The following is a 22,576-nucleotide window of genomic DNA, read 5'->3' as shown; positions in this document are numbered from 1 at the left end:
GGCATCATCCTGGACTCCCTGCTCACAATGAGCCACAATATCAACATCATCTGATCATCCTGCTTCTACACGCTATGCCTACTCTGAAAGATCTTCAAGTAAATCCCCATCTAGTTAAGAAAGATTGTCACCCACACAGTCATCATCAGAAGAATAGACTACGACAACACACTCTGTGCCGGTATCACACAGAAACTCCTCAAGAAACTGCAGAACATTCAGAATGCCTCCACCAGACTCATCCTCAACATTCCACACAGCAGTCACATCACCGGCCACCTAAGACACCTCCACTGGCTCCAAGTCCTCAAAAGAATTACCTTCAAGCTCTTCACACATGACTACAAAGCTGTACACAACACGGGACCTGCGCACCTTAACCACTGCCTGGTGTTCCACAAATCCACCATACATCTCTCCTCCACCCAATTGGCCATGGCTACGTCCCACGTATCTGCAAGACCATTACTAGAGGAAGATCCTTCTCCTACCTCACAGCAAAGACCTGGAACACCATGCCTCTCCACCTCAGGCAATCCCCCTAACTGCCTCAATTCAGGAAGGACCTCAAGACCTGGCTCATCGACTGAACCGCAGCGCCTTCAGCGGGCCAACTGTTCAAACCCCCCAGCACCTTGAGACCCTTATGGGTGAGTAGTCGTGATTTACCAGTCACTTGATTGATTGATTAAACTAAAACACTAGGTTGTCCACTCAGATATATCTCTTGCGGCTGCCAGAGATCTCTCTCACATTAAAAAATGTGTGCAAAGTGCAAGAGGTGTGAAGGGCTCCATTTGACAATGTTCCCAAGACCAATGCACTTCTGGACTGAGATTTTAGGTGACCCCAATTAAGAAAAGCATTGGTGAAGACTTTCAAAGACATCCACAGATTCAATCACTCAATAGGGCTGAGGGAAGATCATTACAAATTGTTATTTGATTGGCACCTATACCCCACCAAACTAAAAATATATGACCCAAACACAACAGACCTATGCGGGAGGGGATGTGGCCTATTGGGTGATTTCAGGCACATTTGGTGGGATTTTCCAATTATTACACAGTTCTAGGCAGAAATTGTAACACAAATTAAAGCCACTTGGGGCTACCCTCTCCCAGCTACATCAGGATTCTCACTGATGGGTTTGCGAGAAGAGACTTTGAAACGTCAGACTACTGGGGATCGTTCTACTTTGTGGCTATGTCTCGAAGCAGCAAAGATGGCTATAGTGGGAGCAGGGAAAAAACACTGCACCCTTGCTCACACTGTGGCATGCGAGGTTGTGGCAAGCCCTGACAATGGATCGAATGGAAGACATTTTAATAGATAACTACAAAAACTTTGAATACCAGTGGGGCACGCTGCTCTCCTTGCTTTCGGAAGACTTGCCACCTATCCTACTCGCACGAGGGCACTCTACCTCTTTCAGTACTGAAAGACAGAAAGTCCTATTCTAGGAAAAAGAGATCACAAATCTAGCGCTCCCAACTAACCGGCTCACATACATCACTCACTCGACATACAAACTTGCAACACTCACTTATTGTTTACAGTTGGGGTTTTTAGGGGGAAGGGGGATACATTGAGTGCACGACTTATTCATTGTAACAATGCAATGTTTAACATAAGTGCCTCCAAATTTGCTATGTGCACTGGAAATTCTGTATCTTCTCTTGGGCAACTTACACTAGTGCTGTAATTGGATTATATTACACTATAACTGTATGTAAATGCACTCTGTAAAACTCCATAAAGAAAGTTTGACAAAAAAGTAAAAACAGTGATTTGTTGTCAACAAATATCTTAAAAGATATATCTCAGTGCAGTGACCGCAATACTCAGGAGGCCAGCAGCACTGATTTTCTCTGCACTAGACGTTTCTTCACTGAGGAATTGAGAACAATGTGCACCTTGGTTCCAGAGGCCTCCTGACCCATCCTTCTGCTGCCTAAAATCTGCTGAGTCAAACCAACATAGTACAGACACAAACAAAACTACAAAGTACATATGTTATTGTAGAGGCCATGCACAACAATGTTTCTGCAGTCAAAAACCATTGACCAAAATTTATGAACCAGTTACAACGACAAGACAGCAAGCAGTGCAGTGCAGTTTATACATCATGTCTTTAAGAGTGCAGCAGGTAATCAATGCAAACACCGAAGTGGGAAAGCAATTTTCTGAAGTGTTTACATATGACCCAGTAACATTATCAGAGCAATAAAATACAGTGCACATTTATAACAGGACATAATGTATACACACATGTTTTATGTACCATTGAACCTTGACGCTTTTCACTTTAATTAAATTCCATTAAAAGTATTGAGAAACATAGGAGTAGGGTTGGTGATAAATTCTGCGGCGCCTGCGGAGTGCGTGGAACTTTGCTCCCTCCATGTTACCCTTGTAAAGTGGAGTTCTGTCAAAACTCTGCCAACAGCCGAGTGGCTGAGTTTTTTCTTGCGCCCAGCTCCCCAATGATAAGTTGCCGAGCGCGAGTGAGAATTGTAGTCTCTTAGCACTATTTTCGTGCGCTAGGATGGCATCTGTGAGATTGTCTCAATGTGGGCTGTCAAAGGCAGTTGCGACCGTTCGCAGTGAGGAAGCTGCTGCACACAGTGAGAAAGCTGCCACTCGCATAGATAGACTACACAAGTTGCAGCAAAGAAGCAGCACCCTCTGGTGCGCCGAGTGGTACAGTTTGTGCTGATTTTGCAGAGCGGAACGAGCTCCCGGCGCAAAAAATAAGTGCGACCTGCCGATTCCGCCAGTTCGAAGGAACTCCGCAGAATCTCGGACAGTTTTTAAGCAACTCCACAGACTTCTGCAGAGTGAAACTCCGCAACTCCACCCGCCCCTACGCAGGGGGTGATTTTTCAAACTTTCTGTGAATGCAATTCAAACTTTCACAAGTAAAAGTTGCATCTGCACCCACAAGTAATAGTTGTTGATGTGTAGAATCTCAGTCTGCAGATCTTTATGGGCACATGTCTCATTACTTCAGAATATATTTCTGCTAAATAGATTTTCACTGGTCATCTGTGTGGGAAATTTTCATAATTTGGACTTGCCTAATTGTGTCAAATTCCACAAAAAGCGTGCGAAATTACTCAAAATGCAAAACCGGCATATAGCTAGGGGTGGGCGGAATTTGCGAAATCCACTTTCGCAAATTATCGCGAAAATGTTTAAAATTATCGCAAACAAGCGGAAATATCGCGAAGATGCGGAATTTTTTTTCCCGCATGTTCGCGAGATTTTCTGCATGGTTGCGGGTCGCCAACTTACCCATGTGGTTGCTCGCGGGCGCGGCCATCTTCTTTTGAGTTGTCTCGCGGTGTATGATCGCGAGAAGAAAGACGTGATCGCGCGACGCATGACGTCACTGCGGGCACGAACTGTCGCGAGACAGCGCAAATGGCTAAAAACAATTCAACATCTCATGGAGAACGCGACCGGATCAAGAAAACTTGTCGGCGAACGCATGGATTCAGGTAAGGCGATCGCGCGCGCGCGAGAATGTATTATTTTACAGCGCGAGCAAGAAACAAATTATCGCCAAGATGCGGAAAGCGGAAATTTTGACATTTTCGCGACCTCCGCAGAACGCGAAAATGTCAAATTATCGCAATTTCCGCGAGCGGAACGGAATTTTCGCCCAGGCCTACATATAGCATACTTTAGTATGAAATGCGTACTTGGGCTATTTTGGAAATGAGATCGCATTTCGCAATTAATAAACGTAAAAATCACAAGTGCCTCAAGCAACAGACACTCACATTCTAGTCTTTCTCCTTGTCCTGCCACGAGTAGTAATTTCATCATGTGGCATAATGGCGAAATTTTTTGTGAATTTCGCATAAAGGTTGTAACCAGAAATTTGGGAAACTATTCCAGCATAAATGGAATTTCAACTGAAACTAACTTATAGCATGAAAATACAGAGTCATATGGGAGTTCCATGCCAGAATAGCGAATAAACACAAGGTTGTATGTATTATAAATCATTTGTAGTGTATTTTTTAGCACATCTAGAACTCTAAACTTACACCTACGTCATGTTGGCACACATAATGTAGTGAATTGGCCAACATGCACCAAAGTGGAAGTGATTTCATAGAAACGTGCCTTTCTTTTGGAGGTAAAAATATATTTCCACATTTGCAGTGACTCATTGCCTGTTAAATTGACGCACTCTGGACAGTATGTAATTATGGCTGACAGATATGCGCTATGAAAGTCAAAGTTTCTCGAGTCACGCTTGTAGTTTGTAATTCAAACGTGCTACTTTGCAGGCATATGGGCAGGTGTTCAGCCTACTGAATTACTTTATTAAACAACAATTCATTTGAGCTGTCTAACACCTGCAAGGCGTTCTTACTGCTTGCACAATGCTAGTAAGTTACTTCAATCATCATAGCTGCTAAATGGTTGTGTAAAGAATGGAAACTTTTACCAGTCATAAGCATAGCTTTCCAGATAAAAACATTCGCTTTGGGGAGTTAAACTGGTAATCCCAAAAGTGAAACAACAACGCCCAGAATGCAACATCGTGGGCCAGATGTATGACCATTTTTTGTGGTCGCAAATGGGAAATCGCCCGATAGCGACCGCAAAAAAGAGTGGTGGTATGTTCAAACGCTCTTTTGCGAGTCAGTGACCTGCAAAATAGTGTTTACGAGTCGGTATTAGGAAGGGGCGTGACACCCTTCCTAATAGCGAGTCAGACTGGTACTACTTCAAGTAGGTAGTAAGCTGCTTGCAAATGGGAAGGAGTCCCTTGGGGACCCCTTCCTCTTAGGACTGGTAGAGAAAATATTTTTTAAGAGCGGGCAGGGGTCCCGTTTTCCTTCAAGGAAAGTGAGCTGCGTTAAAAAAAAACTGCTTTATTGAAAAAGCAGTCACAGACATGGTGGTCTGCTGACCCCGGCAGGCCACCATTCCTGTGAGTGCTAGCTATTCCCATTGGGTCGCAAATTGCGACCTGCCTCATGAATATAGATGAGACAGGTCCCTTTTCACCCCATTAGGAATTGAAAACAGTGTCTGAGATGCTGTTGTATATTCCATTTTGCAAGTCACAAAACGTTGCGATTTGTGACTCGCAAAATTGAGTGCTTGTACATCTGGCCCTATATTCTATAAAACGCCATGAGAGAATGTATTACAATGTAATAAAGCACATAGGAGTAAAACATTGTATAACAGATTGCCTATCACAGTACAGGACATCCGAACACCCAAGGCCTGATACACAAAGGACCTCTGCACTCGTGGTGGAGGCCACTCAGTCGTGTGGGAGTCTCTGCACTCAGGCAGTATCTCCTCAATGTTGTGGCTCTTTGTCAGTCAGGCTCCCAGTATGTACAAGAATTCCTAGGTGTATGTAGGAGAGAGACAGACTAAGGAGGAAACAAGTGCAAGAAAAGGAGAGAGGGAGACAAAAAGGACGAGTGGAAAGGAGAAAATGGTGAGATGAAAAGAAAATGTGTGAGGATGAGTGAGAGAAAGGGGGAGACAGTATGAGAGGAAAATTAAGGTGAGATAAAAAGAGATGGGATGGAGGGTGACTAAAAGACATAGAAAGGACAAAAGGAAGAAATGCAGAAGAGAGGTTATGAGAACAGGAGGAGTGTGGTGTGAAAAGAGAGACAAGGAGAAGCAGAGACATGAAGGAGGAAAGAAGAGAAAGGCAAGAGAGAGGGTTGAGACAAGGGAGTAGATAGAGGAAAGAAGAAGGTTAGTAGGAGGTAGTAGATAAAAAGTGCAACAATTGAAACAGGACGCGAGACTGAAGAGAACAAGGTGTGGGCTGAGAGTGAGAATGACAGAATAGGATGCAAAGTGCAGAGGGCAGCGAAGAGAAAGGGAATAGTGAGTGGCAGACATGAAGGTAGCAGGAGCTTCTGATGTGTAAAAAGTGGCACATGGGTAGTGCCTCTTGGATACACCCTAGTTTCTGCCAGTTTACCAGGAAGTTTTTGTTGGAAAAATGTTTAAGTCCCATCTTTTTTGTTAGCCAGGAGCAGAACTACCAACACCACACTAAAGTGTCCAGGACCTTGGGGGCACCATGTAGAGAGTTAGGACTTACTACAGCAGAGGCCAGCTGCAGGGTTCAAGGACTCAGGAGCTTGTTACATCCTTGCAGCTCACACAGGAGTCCTGCCAACTAGCCCTTGGAGTCACTTCTGGTGGTCATGAGTTCAAGGACATACTCCAGCTCTCCTTCAAGCATCAAGGCAGTCCTTCAAGCATGAGGACAATCCTCTGGTAACAGCAGGCTGTCCTCTGGTGGCGGGGAAAGCCTTCTGAAGTCTTCCACAGGTCCAAGAGTGCACTGAAGAGGTGTTCTGAGGTTCCAATACATACCAATAAACACTTAAAGAGGGGTGATACAACCATATGTTCCTCTTGCAAATCAAAATGATATGCACGTCAATCAGTGTTCTATGAATACAAGCAGTAAAATATTGGAGAAAACCAATATATTATGCATGAACCAGTGCATCACCCATGCACAGTTCTGGAGTTTGCATGCAATCCACAGTATTGTGTATAGGAACCAATTCATTATGAAGGCAAACAAATAGAGTAGTCCTCCACACCAATATATTGTGCATTCAATTCATTGTGTTATATATAGACCGATATTTACTGTGCATATCCCCATACACAAAACAGACACAACAGTGTGCTGTTGAGATACACCAGTATATCAGAAACACAAACCCAGGTGTTTTAAAAAAAAACCAATACATCTTAAATCATATGCTTTGTCACAAGAAACAATGTGCTTGATAATTGTACCAGTAGCTTACCAATGCATTAACCAGCATACTGATTACTCAAACCAGTGTTCCTGTACACCAGTTAGTTTAGTGATTGCAAAACAATACAACTGGTGCAAACCAGTAGCATGCTCACAAAGGCACATCCAAATTCCTCATACATAAACCAATCTATTTGCTATGTAAACCACTGCAAAGAACATAAATCAATATGTGTCACGTATGATGTAATTGAATTATGACCTCTTTGCACCTCATAGCCACCCCTTGTTTACCATGTGTTTTCTCCTTCTATGCAATATTCTTCTGTGAAGATTAAAACATAACCACTCCTGAAGACAGTGCTTAACATTCTTTGTAATAAACCCATATGACTATGAACAAGACCATAACATCAATCGCTCTGTGTCTCATGCAGACACTTAGACACACACAACTACACTCATGCACTCAACCAACTCTGTGTCTGTTCGGTCCTGATTCAAGATGATATTGCATTCTCTAACATCTTGCCTGTTATAAATGAACAGACCCAATAGGGCAAATCACTGTGTGATGTAATGGGCAGCTAACCAACAGCTTCCCAGATCTTCCTGCCGCATTTAATATTGTTTCTGGCCAAAATAAATGCTAGCTATTAATGGCACAGTAAGAACACCAAATACTGAAAGATGGAATGATTGAATTTACACAAATCAGTCTTTACCCTGTTTCAATAGAAACTGTCCAGCCCGAACTGCCAAGTCCAGTCTTCCCTGAACCAAAACACAAGCAACCCTGGACTAGTTTAAAAAAAATAATGGGCTGATAAGCCAGGTACGACTTGGTTCCAGTGCCACAGTAAGCATGGGACCCACGTCTGGCCATACCCATCCCACTCAGGGTGACCCTATAAGTACTCAAAATACTGATGGATGGAATGCTTGAAAAAATCTCAGCCACTGATTTTCATTTGTGCTGCATCCCAATCCATTGTTACTTTGCACAACATGTCACCTCAGTTTGGACCCAGCTATATGCAAATCAGTCTAGACCCTGCTCCAATAGAAACAGTACATCGCAAACTGCTAAGTCAAGTCCTCCAATGGAGCAGTGTCAAGACTCATTTGCATATAGCTGGGTCCAAACAAAGGTGGCATGGGGTGCAAAATAACAATAGACTGGGATGCGGCCCTGAGTAATTACCAGTGGCTGAGATTAATTCAAGCATTCGATCCATCACTTTTTCTGTACTTTCGTATGTTGCCCTAAGTGGGACAGGTATGCCCAGACATGGGTCCTGTGCACAGTGTGTTACTGGAACCAAGCTACATCTGTCTGATGAGTCCATAACAAGGGCAAATCTTGTCCTGGATTGCTTGTGTACTGGTTCAGGAAAGGCCTGGCTTGGCAGGTCGAGTTGAATGGTTTTCGTTAGAGCAGGTCTAAGACTGATTTGCACATAGCTGGGTCCAAACTGAGGTGGCATGGTGTGCAAACTAACGATGGACTGAGATGCAGCCCGAGTAATTCCGAGTGGCTGAAATAAATTCAAGCAATTCATCAAATTTTGCATACTTTCATAGGTTGCTCTAAGTGGGATTGGTAAGTCCAGATGTGTCCCATAGAAAATGTGTTACAGGAACCAAGCTATATCTGCCTGATGAGCCCATAACAAGAACAAAACTGGTAATGGATTTCTTCTGTTCCGGTTCAGGGAGGCCCTGTCTTGGCAGTTGGGATTGGACATTTTCAATTGGAGCAAGGACAAGGTGAATTTGCATATAGTTGGGCCCAAACTGAGGTGGCATGGTGTGCAAAATACCGATGGACTGGGATGTGGCCCGAGTAATTACCAGTGGATGAGATTAATTCAAGCACTCCATCCATCACCTTTTGTATACAGTTATTAAGGGCAAGCATCACATAGGCTTTGCCCCATCTATCACCATTAGACACTCTTACTATTGTCACATATTGTAGCTCTAAAGTTGCAAGCTTGATGGTCTTACCTCATTATATTAGCTTTATCTTCTTGGTCTGGAGTAGCACTGTGCTTTTCAGCCAATATCAGGCATGCATCAGCAGTGGCCATCTAAATCAAAGATACCAAGAGATACATTTAAGAAGTCAAATGGGTGCAGATTGCCTGAGACTCCTGCCAGGAAAAGTCTGAATTGAAACAAGCATTTTAAGCAAAAAATGATGGTCTCATGTTCTATATCAATAAGCTTTCTCAGTTGAAATGTAATTAGCGATATTTGACCAAATATTAAAAACCAGAAACTTCCCAATAAACCAACCATTTATCACCCCACACCAACATATACACCGATGTTTAGTTTACATTGATGTTAAATCTAGGACACCTTAACATATAGCAGGATAAAATAGAACGAGTGGTATTCAGAGTCTGATTACAAATATGAAAACACATCATGTAATGTACTTACATTTTGAGAAGTGGCCATAGGAAGTTCCTTAATGCTTAATTTGTTTTACCCAAAATGTATACGTTAAGGTGCTTTCCAATCAAGAGATAAAATATCTTCTTCTCCACACAAAAATACAAGCCAAAACTGTATTACCTGGTTGTTCCTACCTTTACTCGCGTCAGGTCATGATACCTCATTACAGACCCATAGAAGAAGGTGGTGTAGAAGTAGTTGTGTCTAAAGACAGCGTCTAACTCCAGATTGGGCACAATCCTAGGCGATTTCAAACAGATAGAATAATGGTTGATCGATCACCGATGCACTGGTGCTAGACAGTAACTTGCATAACAGATATTTTGAGTGTTGAGGTTAAATTTTCATACAAGTAAAACAGTAACTAAAACAGTGCTATTGTATTCTTGTCTATTTGACATATTAGCTTTACTCTCTCAGTGACATCTTCGAAAGCTATTGTGGTAGGCTGACTCCTACTGCAGCTAGCTAGTCAAGAAAACATTAAAGCTCGGCCTTTTTTCCCATCTTAAGGTAGAATGCAGAATAGATATGGAAATAATGTATGTCAAACATAGAACATTGTTTACTGAACATAACACCAGAGGAATATTAATGAACAGTCAAGGAGTACACCAAAAGCATGCATGGGTAAAAGCAATTAAACAAAAGTTTTAAATACCTCATATAGGGTCTAATGACCAAAGTTGGAAAGAGTAAGGAAGACTCGTGTTTGCTGACAATCGGCTAGAGGAACCAAAGTGGCTATACTATGTGTGCTAGTCTTCTACAGAACCAATGGAGATTAATGTTGCTTCATCTTACCAGCAACATGATCTATTGTACATACAGGCATCCTAATGATTGTTTGGTGGTTTTTCCACATTGACCTTCTTCTAGGAATCTTTTACTATGATGCAGTTGTATATTAGCCTCTTGGGTTGTTCATAGAACAACCATCCCCTGCTTTTGGAGCAGAGAGAGAGATTACTTAACTTCAGATACAGCTGTAAGAATGGTTTCTGCCCCTGCTAAGGCAAATGATTGTTGCATCCATGAAATAGCAACTGAGAGTCAAGACGTGGATGCAGCCCCCACCTGGAAGCCACCTGGTGTCTGCCACTTCTTTGAACATAGGTATTATCTCTCTTAGGTACAACACATGTTCCATAATGAGTACATATATTGGACGGAGTAGGGCAAACAACCATGAAAATCAAGGAGCCCACTTTGAGCAGAGATGCTGAAACAGCGCCCTGCTTTCAGCATTGCAGACGATATTTCAAAGCCCCTTTTGTATTAACAAATATCTCTTCATGTCACCCAAATTGAAGTAAGGGGGAAAGATGGCTACCAGGAACAATGCTGAACAGCAGCTCATTTTCAAGCTTCTAGCTGTTTTGTGTCTGGCAAGAGGGTTCTAAAAATCAGATGTACATAAAAGAAATCAGAGAAAATTTCTCAGAAAACGCCACAGCCACGATAAACTGTACATCGGAGAAAAGCAGAAACAAGCATTGGCAATGCCAATAGGTCTGTCTTCAAAGGAATGTTGTATTGTAAATGGAAGCATTACAAGTAAATAGCATGGGACTAGATATGCATTTGTGAGGAAGCAGAGAACTGTAGAGTAATATTGGTGTAGGATGAAAGGTCAGGTGACAGTTGCACTGTCAACCCAGATCTAAAAATCTATGTAGGTTAATGACTGCCTTCTCCCCATCTGTGCTGCTGCCAGACAAAAACAACATCAAGTATCTGGTTATGCAAGAAACTTTCATAAAATTCCATTCCAATGTCAGGAATTTGCCCTGAAGATTCAAGCTCAGGGAGCTGGATAAATAAACAAAATGATCGCAGCTATGTGGAGGTCAAGCACTTATTTTGTGCAAACACACAACGTCTTCTCAATCAAAACATGTACTCCTGGCTCTATCATTTGGGCAGAGCAAAAGCTCCTTTCTAGTGATGCTCCCATAATTGTCTGCAACACCTGTGCTGTCAAGCCAGACCATAAACAGCTACTGCCGGGTTGAAGGAGAGATGTGGTTTGTGCAAATGGAGATTTCTGATGGCTCTGGAGAGAGAGTAAATGTTGTGAAACACTGGCTTCTGGCAGATGGAAGGCTACTGAGTTTGAGCTAGTGGAAAGTGCTGCTGGCATAGAGTGTCTGAGTCAGGAGATGCTGGTGTAATTTCCATCAAATTGAGGAGAGTGGTGGCAGTTGGAGAGTATCATTCCTTGCTAAAGATTAGGATGATTTGAATTTCACCTAGGCTGCTGTATAAGCTCTCGACACACCGCATAAAATAGAACTAAGTGACTGGAGTCACACTCAGGGGCATATCAACAACAACCGGCGATAATTATCGCTGAGCGCACTTAGCGCTCGGATAATTATCGCCGGCTAGCGCCGATTTTTATCGCTGAGATAGCGTGCTATTAGCAACGCTTATCTCATCAGTGATAAAAATCCTAGCGCTAACTGGCTAACGTGAGATTATCGCTGGAAACCCAGCGATAATCTCACGTTAGCTAGTTGATAGGGAATCACAAATTTAGCCATGATATCCACCTTCTATAGGATATCATGGCTAAGTCAGTCCTGAAGCAGGCGTAAGGAAAGTAGCGATAACAGGGGTTATCGCTACTTTTCCTGACGCTATGCTTCATAGCGTTAGGCTTGCTGATAGGAGAAATGTCGCTTAGCGACATTTCTCCTGTCATGCCAGGTCAGGAACACCCACTGGGTGTTAGGAATCCTGAAACTAAAGCAAGGTTTCACGCGTTAGCGTGACCTTGCTGATTAGGCGATAAATAATCGCCGCTTTTTGGCCGAAAACGGCCGCAAAAGCGGCGATAATTTTTTATCGCCTGCTTGTTGATATGCCCCTTACACCTTTCCTGATGGAGGACGTTTTTTTTCAGTATTGCACAGTGAGTCACACGCCGAGTAAAGAACAGATGAGGGAGCACTTAAAACCAGTCAGGGACTGGATATGAATAATCATATATTTGCACTTTAGCAAGTCAAGTGCTTGAAAGGCAATGACATCAGTAGTGCTAGCAGACGTGGAGGGGGAGGGCTTGCCAGCCACTCAGAACGCTGGGACTCCGATACAGATCTTTGACCAGATATCTGCTTGCTGCCGAGGTTACAGATGCAATGACGCTGTAATTGTTTGTCGATTCCAGTTCAGTTCATGGTAAACCACTTCCAAATTAATATTCAGGGGCGTACCTCCAGGGGGATGTTTGGTGTGTTACCCCCGCACCCCCACCCAATAAAAGCATGTTCTGGTAAATAGTGGGGTACAGGTGCTTTCAGTCGGGTATGCTGAGGTGTCTGCTGGATTCGACCAGAAATTTTTACATGGACTCAGATAAACACAGACACACTTTGCCCCTCTCTGTTTTGAAAGTCTTCAAAAATGTTGGTTATTTTACAAAATATTGTGTTTTTTCTCACTTAATACCCCTACCCACCCACAATCATTTTCCTTTGTACTGCAACTTTATCCCGTCTCTTGCGCCCTGCTTGTTGTACAATGAGGGGAGGTATCAACCCTCGCTTTAGCAGTTACAGTAGGGGGGGGGAGGGTCTTCAATAAGCCTAGTCTATCTGCAAGTCGGCAATTATTATTTGTAGCAAAAATTACACTGATGTCTCAGTTTCATATTGGCCATGTTCCCAAAGGAAAACATAGACATCCAGAGCCACAGGCCACCCTTTGCAATGTAATAAGCGATTGGGTGAGGAGTATTCAGACAACCTTAGCGGGTCACAAGATCCATGACATGTGAAAAAAAGTGCTAAACAGAGTTTTTTGAAACTTTTGCCATAAAGTACTCAAATTGTGATCGAGGTGCAAGAAAGCCATCTTTTAAATTGCAGTTGTTCATCATTATTTTTTATCTCTTCTCAATCATTTCACTTTCTTTGACTTAGCATACTTATTATTTGCTGATGTACGACACAAGTGGCCACATTTACGCCTAAACGATGCACGGCATGTTTATTTGAAATGAACAAAACATTATAATGTAAGATCCACTGTTCTGATTACAGTGCTTGCTGAATTAAGTTCAAATGGTATAAGATGAGTATGTGGTATTTATGCAGCCTTTTAAGTTGACCTTTAGTACATGATGTCCGTTCCAAGAAGTAGTGGCCAGATGTACTAGCCTAGTTTGTGGTGACAATTTGCTCGATTAGCAAAATCGGAGTGTCTGTGACTGCAAAAAAATATTGTATATGTGCAGAAACTATTTTAGGAGTAGGACATTTTTTACAGACACATATGCTTATTGATTTGCAATTTTGAAGGAGGTGTGTTGCTCACATCACTTGAAATTTGCTACAATATGTATCAATAATTCATGATTGGAATTCCAGTTGCAAACCATTGGACCCTTACCGACCCCTAAATCGGGGTGATAATGTATTTGCATATAGGGATGGTCTCTTTTGTGATATAGAATACAAATCTCAGGGGTAGTAACTTCGTTTAATTTAGGGAAATCAGACTGCTTTAAAGAAATGAAGTTTGCTTTATTTAAAAAATCAGTCACAGGCATGGTAGCCTGCTGACCTTTGCAGGTCGCCATTCCTAAGATTTTAACCAATCAAGTGAGTTGTAATTTGTGAGCTACTTAATAAATATTAAGTATGGAGATGAGATTACAATCCACGCCAAATCCTTATGATGCAAAATTATGATGCTAATGTAGTCTGGTTCAAGTTGAGACTGCTTTTCGAAACCGAAACAATAGTACATCTGACCCTGAGACATTTGTAGCTTTGCAGATAAACCAGTGCCCAATGATAAGCTGTGAAATAACACTCTTTTGTACTGACTCGCCACACAAAGACTGTGAGTATGAACTAAAGGTGTTGGGGCCTTATTTACAGTTTGGCAGATGGCCTACTCTGTCAACACCTGACAGATATTTAGTTTGCCATATTATTAATGCCATAGGCTATAATTCAATTGTAATATAGCAAATGAGACATTCACCATGTTAGTGATGGAGTATCCCATCTGCCAAACTCTAGATAAGGGCCTTAGTCACAAAGCCATCTACCACAAGGAACTGGAAAAACATTGAGGGGGAGATTTACCAATATGGGACGGAATGCACCAAGACTTCTTGCTGCACTGTGTGAAAGGGAGAGGGCAGAAATGTGCCAAATCTTGCATTGTATGACACATTCCTCGCCTCTCCTTGCTCTGGCACACTTTTGGCTACCCAGCGCCAACACAGGCACCCTTGCGCTAAGGTGCAAAGGTGCTTGCCTTGCAGGTAGGATTGTTTTTTTGAAAGAAGGGAAAGAAGGAACACCTTCCTGCACAACAAACAATCCTCAGATGCATTTTCCTCTTTCTATGTGTGCTGCAGAATCCAGCACGCATAGGAAGAGAAAAAACAAGCAGAAATAAAGATATTTCTCCTTGTTATACCTCACCTGGGTAGACGTAGCATTTTTGACACATTCCCAGGTCTACCTCTCATAGTGGCTTTGTGTGGCTTGGCAAAGCTGACTTTAGTGTTGCTTTTCCCTTGCATTACCTTGTGTGATGCAAGGGTAATGCAACACATCAATAAATCTGGCCCTGGGTGTTCTCTGTGTGACAACGAAGTCTGCACGGATTATGGTGCATATGATTCTATGTATGCCATATATCCATTACTTACTCTTCCAGGAATAGAATTTCAACACTGGTTCGCTGTCTGTCCTTGTGCAAGAAGAAATTTAGGAATGAGCAAACGCTAGTCAGAGTGATATGGCCGCAGACGACAATGTGCCTGTAGTAGAAAGTAATGCAAGAATTAATTTGTCTCCATGTAAGAAACAATATTCAGATCAAATGCGTAATGAAGTGTAGGCAACTTGTGCCCGTGCATTGTAATTACTGAGCTTGTCTGAAATGGACTACCTACAAAAACACTATTGGCAATTGCATTTAAATTTGTGTATTTCATTAAATAGGGCTGTTGTGTTTCGTGTTCTTTTTGACAAATGTTATGAAGGTTTGATCAAGACATACATTTTATTTAAGTCGCCTGACATCACATGAAATATTGTACTATTCAGTCACTTTTTCCTTTTCTTAAACACAGACTATTAAAGTTTCAAAAGATCAGCTTTACCTCAAGCATTTCAACACCTACATTTGAAATAGACTGCATCTGAATTCCACTGTCTGGTCACCCGTGCCCTTCCCCTGACTGCTGCATCTGAAGATCTGTGGTGTCCACAATGTTCTCTCTCCCATCTCCCTTACTTTTTAGCTATGGATTTTGACAGCACAGCTGTGAAGTAGATCTATTGCTTACCTTGCTTATTGTTTACAAAATACAAACAGTAGTCTTTGGGTCCACCTTTTCAAACATTAGGTTTCTTCGATCAGCCTCTTTCAGCCATTGGCTTAAAACTTTTGTCAATCACATCTTGACTTATACCTGCGGATTATTCATCTCTCACTCAAGCTATTGGCTCTTTGGGCATTTCCTCTTGCCTCTACTCATGTGCGTGCCTTGAATAGCATGAGGAACTACTTTATAGGTAAAGCCAGCTCTGTGCACTCCTGTCAGCTCCCTTCTGTGTGTATTGTTCTGATGTACAAATGTTGCTTATATTACCACATTAAACACAGACCGATTGGCTATGCCAGTACTTATCTTACAAGGAAGGTGGGCAAGGATGGTGATTTGTACCTTGCTGATAAGATTACTATAACTCATATATCAACAATCTTAACCTCTTCGGTGCTCGTGACGAGACCAGCTCGTCATAAGTCACGATGGAGCTGTGCTCATGGCGTGCTTGTCTCGTCATAACGGCTGCGCTCCGCCCACGCGCGATTTATTCCCTGTGCGGGTGAATTAATCAGTGGGCGGGGTCGTGACGAGACCAGCGCGTCATGAGCACAGCTCCACCATGACTCATGACGAGCTGGTCTCGTCACAAGCACCGCGGCTCCGCGCTCACCCCCCGCCCCCCGCACCGTCAGGGAATTACATTAATTTTTTCCTACTTAATTCTGCAACTATTGATTTGCCACATGAGTCCCAGATAAAGAGTAGGAGGAATAAATATAATCCACATGAGCAAAACACAGTGGGGTCGATAAAAAGAAAAGTACATTTATATGTGTGGATTTAATACAAGTACATTTACTCTTACTCTTTTGAGCAACTTTACTAATTGTGTCTATTTAGCAATTACAAGTGTGAAGTTACTCAAACAGTAGACTCATATGTCCCTACTCCGAGTATAAATGTCAAATTCAACCCTAAAGTTACTGCTAGTAGTGACTTTACAACTATATTTGATGTTCCAAAAACTTGGCAACGATTTCTTCAATCAGGGAAGAAAGCTCCCTATAGTAAAGTACAGGGAAAAGTTTAATAGTCTATTAAATGTTTTTTAAAAATTGAAAACATGTGTTTATATAAAATATAAATATTTATTAATTCTATAGATTTATATAAAATTTAGATTATAAAAAGGTTACAGCATTAATAACTTACTGAAAAATTACTTACTTAAAATTTAAAATGGAACTATTTTAAATTGAATCAAAATTCTGAAGCTCAAATTAATAAACCTACCTAAATCTAAAAAAACATATATATCCTGTAATAAAATATTAAAAGAGATATAAAATAATTAAAAGGTAGTTTAATTATTTTAATAAATATATATGTTACATTGATTTTTATGTTTAGAAAAGTAAAGAAACTATTTAAAAATAATACATTTATGTTTAATTTATTTTTAAGCACCTTTTTAAACATTTAAAACAATTATTTATATTTTTAAATAGTTTAAATAATGTAATTTATTGTAACATTATTTCCTATAGCAGTTTGTCCCCACCTCCTTTATTTTCCATGGAAAGACTTTGCAGTACCAGAGGTTGGCCATGTGTAGTGTTCGACTTGTTCCTGCTCTGAACTGGAGTGCATGTACTACTCTTGGATGCTTGTTGGCTATAGCAACTTTAGTTGTGCAGTTTATGAATAGCAAAGGCTTTACTATTTTGTTGGTGAGTGAATGTGCTTCCCTAAACCTCTTCTTAACCCCTCTTTTCTTCTCTCTTAAGCCCTCACTTTTAATAGTAAGTAGTCCCCATTTCCTCTCTGTCCCTCCAATATTTACTAGTAGAACATAGGCGTACATGTGTTAAGGTCTCTGTAGTCCTGGCAGAGATCTCAGGGCATAAAACAGAGGAGAGGCAGAGACCTTTGTATGTAGGTTTGTGAATACCATTTTGTAGTACATTAGAAGTACTATGCTTGTACTACTAAATGTACTACAAAAAGGCAGTTTGTGAATAGGCCTCTCTAGTTCTGCATAACAATCTTAGATCTAACAAAATTGGATATGTTTGCAACACTCAATGCATTAGGTGTAGTTGTTTGCCAACAAGCTCTCATTAGCCTCATACCAGTGACATGATCATTGATGCTGGCTGCACTTAGGCACACAGAAAGAATTGCTGTAATGTGGGTGCACATTGCGGGAATACCCACACCAGAATGGGCCTCACAGACTGTAAACTGTTGTGGTAATTATAGAGGGAAATACTAATAATCATTGCAAGATTCTTGCCCCTCAATTCATTGCAATCTAGGTCACATTCCATTAGTTACACCACAAACTGTAAATGTTGACTTTAAACCACCCCTTTTACACTGACACAAAAAAATCCCAAAGATTTACTAATGCTAGTGTCACTTATCTCAGAGATGTCTGCTGAATGTGCACACTTCATTCTATTGAAATGAAAATGGAGGTATCTTTGTCTTTCAATGTATTTCCACCTAGAGATCAACTTGATCATCAAATCATGCACAAATGATTTCACAGTGTCAATGTGATTGAAGCTGCTCTTTGCAATTGAATCAAGAAGTGATCTCATAGTGATTGACCAGGGATCAATTGGTCCAAAAATAATTTTTATGCAGGTGTAACCTTTTTAAGTCTCTGTCATGAACTTTATACAGTTTACATTTTGCAAACGTGGTGAAATTCTGGAGACTTGAGGAAGAATTTTCTCACACAAACATTTATTCTCGAAAATAATTTGCCCTGTAGCATTGAGTTTTTGCTGATTTTACTTTTCCCACAAGCTACATTTGCTGATTGTTTTCTCCTAGTTTGCACCACTTTGGAGTCCGTCTGACATCGGTCAGGAAGTGGAACCAAACGACCTCTTGTCGTCTGTTCCAGACCTGCAAGTAGCATGCGACTGAACCCAGGTCGTTCGCAAACCTATAACTAACAATGGGAGCATGCATTCCGAATGGAATGCATGCTCGCATCATTAAGTGCAGAGGTGCAGTTCATCCCTGCTCCTGGTGGCAGGCACCCCAAGGCCATTCTGTGTTGGAAAGGCTGGCACAGAAAGGCAGTGGGAAACTGCCATCGTACTCCCTCGTGTGGAAAGAGCCGGCCGGGGGAGTACTGAAGGGTTTCCAGATGGCGGACAAGCTCTCCGAGCCGGTCGGAAGCCATCCGGAAAACCGAGTCCGATTCCCTTCCGGCTGAGCCCATCGAAATGGCTCGGTCGGAAATAAAACCGAGTCAGATTCCTTTCCGACTGAGCCCATCGAAATGGCTCAGTCGGAAATGAATCCAAACGGACATGTCCGATGCAGTGGGTATTGTTCCGACCTAGGGTCGGAGCCATTCCTAACCACATCGGAATTGGCTCCATTGTATTTGGTCTTTGCAGGGTTAACCTGCTGTCATTCTTTTAACACATCACCCTGACACAGTTACACTATTTAAGCATTATGACATTATGTTCTTAATACTGATTCATTTTTCCTTCTTCACCTGCTTAATCATAAACTTGGAAACTGATTCCCCTTCATTCTCAAATTCTTGTATCTCGGTGCAGCTAGATATGATATTACTTTTTAATTTTGTTCTTTGACCAGAAGAACACTCTAGTTTGGTTTGTTGGTAAAACTAACCTTTGTAAACGTCAGCAAGAGCAGAAAGGAAGGACAAAAGTATACTGTAATCAGGTAAACATGATTGTACTGATTCTTTACCAGCACATTTTGAGGAAAAAGCTCACAATTGCAAATTAATGCTGTAAACAGACTGTCATTAAAGAATATTGTTTAGAATACATTATCATTTTCAGTAAATAGGAACCCTATTCCCATTTCTCCACCTTATAAGAAGATTAGAAGAACTCTCATCTTACTTCTTGTTCGAAATTACTTTAATCTAAAAAGTGGTTTCAGATCTACCACAAACCTTCATTCTGTACTGCTTATCAGAGATTTGCCAATCAACTGACTTACTCAATGACTCATTGGCTCTTTCTTTGGGAAATAGAAGCTCTGGTTAATGAAATCTTGCAAATGCTGTGGCTCAGTCCAGAATGCATACCCACCACATATTTGATAAATCAATCACTCAATCAATAATGTTTTATTTGTAGTGAAAAATGTTCCACTCAACAAAATAATGAAAATTATTTGATGAAAATCATAAGCCAATTGCTTAGTAATGTGCATGGTCCCTACCAAACTTTAATAGCTTATGTTGCATCCACCGATGAAGAAACTCTTTTTTGACATCTCAAATTCTCCAAGTTTAGACAAAATTCAGTATACCCTTCTTAGCTGATTTACAAGACAGGCTGTCTATGCAATCTGCCTGTTAACTGTCAGGCTTCCTGCACCTTATCCCTGTTTCCGAGGCGAAAACTACCACTCCCATAATGCATTGGGAGAGGCATCAGGTTGTGTGCTGTCCCATGCTGCACCGAGTTACAGTCAGATGACCTACATGGCTTTTAAGCAGCCCTTCTCCCCCCAAGCCAAGAAAATCCTAGTCCAATCACTGATACTCTCAAGGATAGACTACGGAAATGCACTTTATCTAGAGGCCCCGATCGCATTAATCAACAAACTACAAACTGTTCAAAACCGCTCTGTGAGACTACTGTTGGGAATGCCAAAGCGCCTCTCAGCCAAACCGGCTCTTTCCTCCCATCACTGGTTACCAGTGAGGGAAAGAATTAGCTTTAAAGCCCGCTGCATCGTTCATAAATCCTTGCAAGGGAAGGGTCCACCATTAATTTAGACCATGATCCGCCCCTACAAAGCGAGGAGGAAACTTCGCTTGGATGAACTTCACTTGATTGAAACCCCAAGGATCAAGAGGTCCAGAAGCGGTGGCTGACCCTTCTCCCTCAACGCTGAAAAGCTCTGGAATGCACTTCAACTCCATCTCCACAGGGAACCCAGCCACTAGAGCTTCCGAAAACAACTGAAAACTTTCCTGTTCCCCTAATGTTCGTGTCTCTGAGTACTGGTCATGCCTAGCACGGGGAGGCCTCCGGGTAGTCATGCGCTTTACAAGTGTCCCTTTCATTTTATTTCATTTCACCTGTTAACTGGAAAGTGCTGCCTGGGACCTTGGAACATCGTGTGAGCTCAGTTTGCTGTTTTTTGCCATGAAACCCTCAATTGAGCGCGAGGACGCGCTGTGCCCCTTTCCCTTCACCCTGGAACTGGATATCAGAGACCGGGATAATTATACCCTTGAAGCGCAAGGCTATACTAGTGCCGTGTCTTTTTGTTTACCGCTGCTGATGAGCAGCGAGTGTTTGAACGTTATTTTTTTTTACTAGTCACGAAGCTAAAAACGAGGCGGATACATTGTTGCCGCTCGCTTCCACTCACGCTGACTTCAATGCCAGAGAAGTTCTATGCCGGTAAATAGAGCGTATCAGTAACCTGGCTTCCTGTGGACAATGCATTGGGGTACACGCACTGCTGCAGTCTTTCTCTAGCCACAAACACTTGTATTCTTACGGCTGTTAGGAAAAGCCTGTCACTTTGTTTCCAATTTTTGCTTTTTGAGTTTTCTATCGCTGGCAGACGTATGCCTGTAACCGATTGTGCTGGACTTAAACGCTCACTGTTTTGGAATATCCCTTTACTTCTCATCCTCATATCAGATGAAGAATGCGAAAGTACACAACCTGTGCACGCTAACCTTTAGTAATAATCTATACCCTTGTTGTGGGAGACCGGTTATAGTTAACCTTCTCATTCTTTTTCTTGTTTATTATTTTTACACTCTGCAGGGTTACACTACACGTCCTACAGGGCTGCCTCATCATCTTGCTGGTCTTGTTGAAGATGCTCTTGGTGGTCCTATATAGTCTCTTTGCTCCCTAGGGGTACTAGTATATACTTCGGTGTGCCTTATTTGGCAAGAGGTGACTGTACCTTAGGGTGGAGGCAAGGCTTACTCTTCGCTCCTGAGGATATTGGTTTTTCTGCCTAGGGACCTGTTGCCCGACACTGCCTACCGCCTTTGACGATGTCAACCATTAAATCCTGCCACTACTTCTACTATCCTCAGATAATCCTTTCCTTTCCGCTAATAGCATTCAGAGTGCTTCAGAGTTCAACTCTTTCATTCCTGTTTAAATTTCTACTTTCTACTATCACCTTTAAGTCCATGGTTTACACAGTAACTAAACCAACGATAAAACACTTGCAGTCAATTTGTCATTTCCGGCCTTGACATTCAGTGGGGTTCAAGCAATTACTTGCAATTAACAAATGGACGTATGCACATACACCTAAGTACACTCCAACAAATACTGAATTTTGAATATTTGGTCTCCTATCTTGCACCACAGAATATATGTAGGTCAGTGTCTGTCTCTATTCACCAAAGTAATGTAGAACCCTTTGTGATCAAGAGTCATCTATATAACCTCCTGCACCTTCAGTGTTACTGTTGGCTTTTTCCATTTTTGATCAGTGAAAAAGGCTCTTACAATTTTACTGTGAGAGGTTCTGTGTAGCCACACTGGTACCACCACAAATTGACTATCCCAGAGTAAAATAACTAAGCCTGGGCACAATTTAATTTACGATGGAATAATCGGAGTAATTTCAGTAATTACACGTTACTATTGTGATGCGAAATTACTGCAGATATGCAATTATGCCAGCTTGAGTAATGAAGACTCATTTGAGGCACAAATCCTACTTCAGTAGCACAGAAATAATGATCTAATATATTGAGAGGGTCTGCTATTTCTACTGCTGTTCATGTCCTGTAGCATTTAGCTACTTTCTTATCCCCAAATGGGTCCTTGGGTCCATTGTTGACACAAGGGTGCATTTTGCACTGATAAAAGTGCACTAAATGATTGATTATAGTTCTTGTGTAACTATGCATAATTACAAGTAATTTAGCTCGAACTATGAGTAATTAAATTAAAGAGACTTATGCCAGTTACGCCCATCCCTGGAAATAGCTCAACATAGCTCAACATATATCTTAGTAAGCT

At 41.7% G+C, this 22,576-nt stretch overlaps 1 protein-coding gene across 1 annotated transcript in view; it reads right to left on the bottom strand.

Annotated features, from left to right (window-relative positions):
* Positions 1-22,576, bottom strand: part of LOC146785455 (calcium-activated potassium channel subunit alpha-1-like) — a 1,319,298-nt gene that overhangs the window by 1,125,472 nt on the left and 171,250 nt on the right. The window contains exons 8-10 of the mRNA XM_085633050.1: positions 14,925-15,035; positions 9,382-9,487; positions 8,792-8,874 (exon numbers count right to left, since the gene is read on the bottom strand). Coding sequence (XP_085489176.1) covers positions 8,792-8,874; positions 9,382-9,487; positions 14,925-15,035 — 300 coding nt within the window. The remainder of the gene's footprint in view (positions 1-8,791; positions 8,875-9,381; positions 9,488-14,924; positions 15,036-22,576) is intronic.

This window comes from Triturus cristatus, chromosome 11 (assembly GCF_964204655.1).
Source record: "Triturus cristatus chromosome 11, aTriCri1.1, whole genome shotgun sequence".
Classification (NCBI taxonomy): Eukaryota; Metazoa; Chordata; class Amphibia; order Caudata; family Salamandridae; genus Triturus; species Triturus cristatus.
This window is presented reverse-complemented; position numbering and strand designations above follow the sequence as displayed.